The sequence below is a fragment of the Hoplias malabaricus genome, chromosome 18, assembly GCF_029633855.1.
Source record: "Hoplias malabaricus isolate fHopMal1 chromosome 18, fHopMal1.hap1, whole genome shotgun sequence".
NCBI lineage: Eukaryota > Metazoa > Chordata > Actinopteri > Characiformes > Erythrinidae > Hoplias > Hoplias malabaricus.
Window position 1 is genome coordinate 27,906,823 of NC_089817.1, and position 7,369 is coordinate 27,914,191.

Sequence of the window (7,369 nt, forward strand, 5' to 3'; positions counted from 1 at the left end):
GGCAACAGGTACAAACAGTGTCACATTGTAGATTAATGGGATGGTACCCCACACATCCAGTAGGTGTCTGATCATCTGTTTGTTGGAGTTAAGTGCCTGGTACTGACTGGGTTATCGTTCGATATCAATTATCAACAGCAACAGAGGGTTTCATACTGTGAACTGGGATTTCCATGGGGAAAGTATGGTGGTGGCACTGGATGTTGGGGACGGATACTACGCTGATTAACACACAGCCCAATGCGAAAACGAAGCTTCTTAAGGTGGACCTGGATTCTACAAAAGCTCCCACCTGTTGTAGACGTTTGTAATTATCTCCAAAACTGTAACTTTACAGGAGAAGGTTAGAAACCTGGGGCGGCACGGTGGCGCAGCAGGTTAGTGTCGCAGTCACACAGGTGACTGTCTGTGAGGAGTGTGGTGTGTTCTCCCTGTGTCTGTGTGGGTTTCCTCCGGGTGACTGTCTGTGAGGAGTGTGGTGTGTTCTCCCTGTGTCTGTGTGGGTTTCCTCCGGGTGACTGTCTGTGAGGAGTGTGGTGTGTTCTCCCTGTGTCTGCGTGGGTTTCCTCCGGGTGACTGTCTGTGAGGAGTGTGGTGTGTTCTCCCTGTGTCTGCGTGGGTTTCCTCCGGGTGACTGTCTGTGAGGAGTGTGGTGTGTTCTCCCTGTGTCTGCGTGGGTTTCCTCCGGGTGACTGTCTGTGAGGAGTGTGGTGTGTTCTCCCTGTGTCTGCGTGGGTTTCCTCCGGGTGACTGTCTGTGAGGAGTGTGGTGTGTTCTCACTGTGTCTGCGTGGGTTGCCTCCGGGTGACTGTCTGTGAGGAGTTGGTGTGTTCTCCCAGTGTCTGCGTGGGTTTCCTCCGGGTGACTGTCTGTGAGGAGTGTGGTGTGTTCTCCCCTGTGTCTGCGTGGGTTTCCTCCGGGTGACTGTCTGTGAGGAGTGTGGTGTGTTCTTCATGTGTCCGCGTGGGTTTCCTCCGGGTGCTCCGGTTTCCTCCCACAGTCCAAAATCACACGTTGGTAGGTGGATTGGCAACTCAAAAGTGTCCGTAGGTGTGTGTGTGTGTGTGTGTGCTGCCCTGTGAAGGACTGGCGCCCCCTCCAGGGTGTATTCCCGCTTTGTGTCCAATGATTCCAGGTAGGCTCTGAACCCACCGTGACACTGAACTGGATAAGGGTTACAGATAATGGATTTTATTTTGGAGAAATTCTATTGGCTGTCCAATGAAAACATGTATCACAGCTGTCCGTCACATTTGTACAGCGGCCATATTTATAGTATATGATACAGTCTGACCTTCTATATGCCCAGTCCTCAATCTGCTATAGTCCTTCACCAATCTGTAAAACCGTCTGATGCTCTCTAATCAGACGTATGATCTCCAGAGCATTTTATGTCCTCTGTTGCATCAGGGACAGTAAAGAGTCCTGGCCCTGGGTCACTCCGAGGTATTGGAGGAGAGTTATGTTGAGGATATTGTTTCTGTCTTTCATTTCCCTCCTCCTCTATCTCAGCGCTGGATAATTACAACCTGCCTGTCCTCTTCAAACTGCCTCAGCCTACACTAAAACCTGCTTGAGTGCGTTTGTGTGTTTGTAGGTGTGTGTATGTGTGCAAACACATTCCCTGCTCTATATATTAGGGCTTAGTTCAAGGTCATCTAAGGTCACTGTAGTAAAGCTGCACAACTAATGGCATTGTAGTGGTGATGATGAGGCTTAAACATGACCAACTACATTGGTTTCATTATGAGGTCATTGGCCATGGAGAAAGCCATTTGCCTGCGCCCTTTTCACTCACAGTGACCCAGAAATGTTCCGGAGTTTACCCAGTGTGTAAGGCAAACACCCACAACATTCGTCCCGGACTTTAACCCTCCAGCCTCCTATAGAATCTCAGAGTAAAGTCAGAGTGAGTCTCTAATGCTCCACAGTTTCCTCTGCAAGAGTTGAACAGGCGCCGCCCCATGCCTAAAGCATGCGGCACATTTCCTGCTGCGAGATCTCATCTGACACAGAAAACCCCCTGCTGTGCACTGCATGTGTGAAAGAACCACTCCAGGAGATTTCCAGACCTGATACTGTAGAGCTTCTCTGGAGTTCGTATGTGAAAAGGGCTCTGGACTCCTGGATCTTGGATGGCCGTAGCATCGCTGGGATATTTTGATCTAGTCACATATACGTGGGGCGGAATACGGTGAAAGCAAAGGCTATTTTCTCTTGGAAACAAACCTTGGATCCTTTGAATAACGCAGATAAATAATTGTGACGAGCGGAATAATCATGATCATCATTATCGCGCAGCCCTACTGCGCAGCGTCCTAATTGAAATGGCTTGTAGGCATCAGCCTCCGTGGTGCCGTCCCATTGTTTCTCATTTTAATTGAGTGTCACTAAATAATACGGAGTCGCAGTGAGGGCAGCGCGCACCGAGTTGAACTGGAAGTTAAGTAACTGCAACTTTGTTGTTTGGAGTTGCATTATACTCAGTAGACTTGAACTCATCATAACAGCTCAGCCCTCAAATGAGACATGTGTGTGCCAGTGTGTGTGTGTGTGTGTGTTTGAGTGTGAGTGTGTGTGCTGCTGTCCCACTGCCCCTGGGCTGCACTCGCTAAGCTCTTCATGACTAATCAGGCACATTGATTGCTCTTTTACCCCCGTTATAATGCACACCCCCTCCCCTCCGCCCCAAGCAGCATGTTGGAAGGACTCCACACACACACACACATGCATTCACACACACAAATAGCGCTGTTTCTCATACAGACATGTCCCATGGTGGGTACTAAAAGTTCTGTACTGACACACTGTGTTGTGTGTGTGTGTGTGTGTGTGTGTGTGGGTGATAAATGCACATCGACTTCCCTTTGTTATATATATATATATAGGTACCTACACGTACTGTACTCTGTTTAAGTCAGTTACTGAGAAAAGGAAACAAAAGAAGACCATTTGAAGGTCAACAGAAGCAGCAGAGAGACTCACCCCAGAGCCCAGACCTCAGTATCACTGAATGTGTCCTGCATGACTTTAACTGTGTGACACAGAAAGTGCAGCCAGGTTCTAAGACTGAATTTAGAGGTGTATCCCTGTAGAGCTCGGAAAGCCAGTGTCCGGAATAGAATGGAAGCTGTAATAATGGCAAAAATGTGGGCACTGCGGATACTTAAATAGCCAGCGTTTAAACAGTAAATACTTCCTAATGGCCACATTTACTGGAGAATGGATGAAGGAATGGCGGTCTCTGAATTTTGCTCGGTGTTGCAAATATTTATGAGACGTGTTACTGTATATACAGGTACTTTCATGTACAAATAATGGATATAGGTGGTGTGGGATGTATGTATGACCCGCTTCTGACATTGAATAGAAACAACTTAGTGTGTGTGTGTGTGTGTGTGTGTGTGTGTGTGTGTGTGTGCACTCTCCAGTAGGACTTTCTCTCACCTCTCCCTCGTGTGCAGAATGTAAATAATGGCAAAATTGCCGCTGATCTAAACTGCTGTCAAACCGTATTTCCCCTGCCCTTAAATCTCCAGCTCGGCTGCCACGAGTCAGCTCGCTTATTAATGCCTTTGTCCTCTGATAAATAATTCAGCAGGCTGTTGATTTAAATTGCTGCCTGTATGGAGTGTGTGTGGTGTGTATATACGTGTGTGTTTAGGTGGGAATTTTGTGCGTAGGGGCATTTTTCAGGTGCAAGAAGGTTGCAGGCGAAGGAGCGTTCGTTGTCATATCATCTGACAGAAACACGATAACCCCCCACCTCCCGACTCTGGCCCTCCCCCTCCCCCACTCTGGCACTTTTCCTCTGAATCTAAACAGCCGCTCACTTGCTTCCTCTGTGTAATTTTTTCCTCTTCTATCTCTTTGTGTCAGCTTTATAGCTAGAACCCGTCCACCTCAGGTAGTTCATAAATCATGGAATTTCCGCTAGTTTAGCAACAAAGCTAATGTAGTTAACAAGCAATGGCATTTGTTAGCATTGGACAGTCTCTCTCAAATAACTCTCAAATAACAAAATGGGCCCTAAACCGCCTTAAACTTGCTAAGTAGACCCAGAACGATAATTTGTACCACATTTAGGACTGTTTAACCTATTTTTGTCTTCACAAAGCTAATTCTCAGTGTCAAAATCTGTAGCTAACATGCTTAAGGAGTTAGCTGTGAAACATAGCCATAAAACTAGGTTACGCTAACAACTTCTAGCTTCTTTAGTGGATGAAGTTGATAAACACTGCTAACATTCACTAGCTCCTTGATTATAAAGTGAGGTACAATCAGCTAAATTCTAGGTTGTTGATTGTATGGGATTAGCTCAACCGTGCTAATGTTCATTAGCTTGTTAATTGAATGTGTTTAGCTAAACTCTAATAACAACATTTGGATTCCTAGGTTGGAGTTAGCTAAACACTGCTAAAATACTCAAGCTTTCTGATTGTATCACAACCTAACGTCTCTTGTTTCTTTAAGGTGTTGAATAAACTAATTTCTAGCATCCTAGGGTTTAGCTGAACTCTACTAAAACCCTTGAGAGTTTTGATTCTGCAGAATTAGCTAATCACTAGCTCTTGCTTCATTATTATATGAGGTGAAATAACTCTACTATAGTCATTTGTCATTTTGATTCTATGGAGTTCACTTATTTCCCTCAACTCCTTTTATCATTGTAGTGTTAGCTTCACTAGTTATCTGACTGTATGCAGTTAGAATCTACCACTATAATCTAGCTTGATTTTTGATTAAATAGAGTTAGCTAATCGCTGCAGATGCATGCTAGCTGCTCCGTGTCCTCTGTCTTTCTGATCGTATTGTGTTAGCTAAACTTGGGTCGCATCACTAGATTAGCTGAATGAGGTGTTTCCGATTGTGTAGGGTTAGCTAAACTGTTGTTGTCCTTGAAAATGTTGAATCTCTAAGGTTAAGCTGTTAATATTTAATGGAGACAGCATCAAATCGGGTGATTATCCTCGCTACCGATCCACTCCTTCCTGCTGTTTGTTAAGAACAGTTAGCTTTAAATGAGCAGGTCTGGCTCTATGGGAAGACACCTGCGGTGACGTCTCTCTCTCTCTCTCTCTCTCTCTCTCTCTCTCTCTCTCTCTCTACATTGCTAGCCTGGGCTCGAGGAACCTTTTCTTCATTGTCACAAAAGGCCAGCCACTCCACTGGAGTCTCCATCGCTCTCTCTTTACATACTGATAAAACCTCCATTATCCTTTGAACCTTTCTTTTCAGAAAAGGAGGAGAAAGGAGCAGGGTGAGCGAGAGAGAGAGAGAGAGAGAGATTTCGGCTTTCCTTGAGTGAGCACGGCCTCACCTCCTGGCAAGCTGTGTGTGTGTGTGTGTGTGTGTGTGTGTGTGTGTGTGTGTGTGTGTGTGTGTGTGAGAGATGAAGAGGTCCTTAACCTCCTATCAGATGGGAGAGCGGTTTGTGAGAGGTTGTATTGAAAAGGCCTGCAGTACTGAGGTGTCTCTATAAAGGAGGTGTGTGTGTGTGTGTGTCACTGGACTGTGACGCCTGCTCAGTGGTCACGCACCAGGAGTTCTCTCGCCACTGTACTGCTATCATTTGTGTGTGTGTGTGTGTGTGTGTAGATGTATACACAATGGCCGAATGGACTCCATCTCCAAGTGCTCAGTGAATCATGACCTGTCCTTCAATAGAGAAATGCTTGGAGCTGCGGCTCCGTCCTCAATAGCAGCTTCAGGCCTTTATTATCAGACCAATTCACCAAGTCTCCGAGGTTAGAACACACTCCACCACTTCCTCTGGATATGCATGATCTCACTGGCCAGGCATTAAAGACACCGCGGATCGATAGCAGGCTAATGCTACAGTGCCACATTAATAATATAGTCCATATATATATAAATACATACATGTGTTTGTTTTTGTGCAATGTCAGGACATGGAATATAATATGAATGTACGTGAGCACACACACACACACACACACACACACACACTGGGGCAGCATCCAGCCCTTACAGCACCCAGGGAGCAGTTGGGAGTTAAGGGGACCTGCTCAAGGACACCTCAGCCCTGGATGTTGAGGGAGGAGACAGTGCTGTTCCTTCCCATCTACAGTTGAGTCTAAATCCCCAGGGCATTCAGAGAAGCTGAGGGCTCACCCCATGTTTATTCATTTTCTTTTCATCTGTTGGCTTCTCCTCATCCTTTCAGACCCACAGTCTCAAGCTGTCACTCCACAGTGGACGTTTAAACAGAGACAGAGGCAGCTGTGGATTCTCTCAGGTCTGAAATGAGAGTGGAGTTTTCAGAGATGAGGTCTTTATGTGCTCTGTCAGATGAGGAATGTTGTGGTGATCCAGCAGGTGGTGCTTGGTTGTTATCTACACGTTCTCTACACCTTAATAGTCCTTCTTTATGTGTAAAGTACATTTAACAGTGGAAACCCAATGCAAACACTGAAACACGCTCTCTAGTATGTGACTTGGAGCTTGATGTGTTAGGTGTGCAGTGGGCAGGTTGGTGGCGTTCTCTCTCTCTCTCGCTCTGTGTGTGTGTGTGTGTGTGTGTGTGTGTGTGTGTGTGTGATAGACTAATTGTCTGATCCAAAGAAACTACAAGAGTGCAACCAGGCCATAGCTCTCAAGAGAGTGTGAGTTTTTCTCTCTCTCTCTCTCTCTCTCTCTCTCTCTCTCTCTCTCTGTGTCTCTCTGTCTCTCTCTCTGTGTGTGTGTGTGTGTGTGTGTGTGTGTGTGTGTGTGTGTGTGTGTGTGTGTGTTGGTGTCCTCGTTGTCCTGATGATGCCACACTAATGATGCTGCTCCTAATGTTACCTAGCGACGGTAACTGGGGCCCGAGACACTAAACAGATATTCCTCCAGACCCCCTCTGAGACTTTTTCTCCCCTCTCTCTCTGTCTGTCTCTCTGTTTCTGTCTCTCTCTCGCCTCTCTTTCTCTCTCTCTGTCTCTCTCTCTCTCTCTCTCTCTCTCTCTCTCTCTCTCTCTCTCTCATATATGAGTTTATTTGAGTTATTGTGGCTTTTGTGATGTAGACAGTATCATAAGTCATTGGGTTCTGACCAGTCTGTGGACAGTAATGTGTGTGTGTGTGTGTGTGTGTGTGTGTGTGTGTGTGTGTGTGTGTGTGTGTGTGTGTGTGTGAGAGAGAGAGAGAGAGTCACAATGTTCATTTTACATAAAGCAGCCAATGAAAAACCCCAAACCCTCCACCCGTCTGTTTCTGACAGTGAGAAGTCGTCCTGTTTGTGTAGTAGCTGATCCCTGACCTACACCTTTCCTCTTGTGCCCTACAGGTAGAAGACGCTATGCTAATGTTCGATAAGACTACTAACAGACACAGAGGTAAGAGAACACTTCCTTCCTTCTGCTGATAG

General features: G+C 46.1%; 1 protein-coding gene across 4 annotated transcripts in view; it reads left to right on the forward strand.

The window, feature by feature from the left end:
- The window catches only part of msi2a (musashi RNA-binding protein 2a), a 279,469-nt gene that overhangs the window by 143,266 nt on the left and 128,834 nt on the right, over nt 1-7,369 (forward strand). For all 4 annotated transcript variants that reach the window (XM_066651193.1, XM_066651194.1, XM_066651196.1 and 1 more), the window contains exon 7: nt 7,289-7,337. In XM_066651193.1, the coding sequence (XP_066507290.1) occupies nt 7,289-7,337 (49 nt within the window). The remainder of the gene's footprint in view (nt 1-7,288; nt 7,338-7,369) is intronic.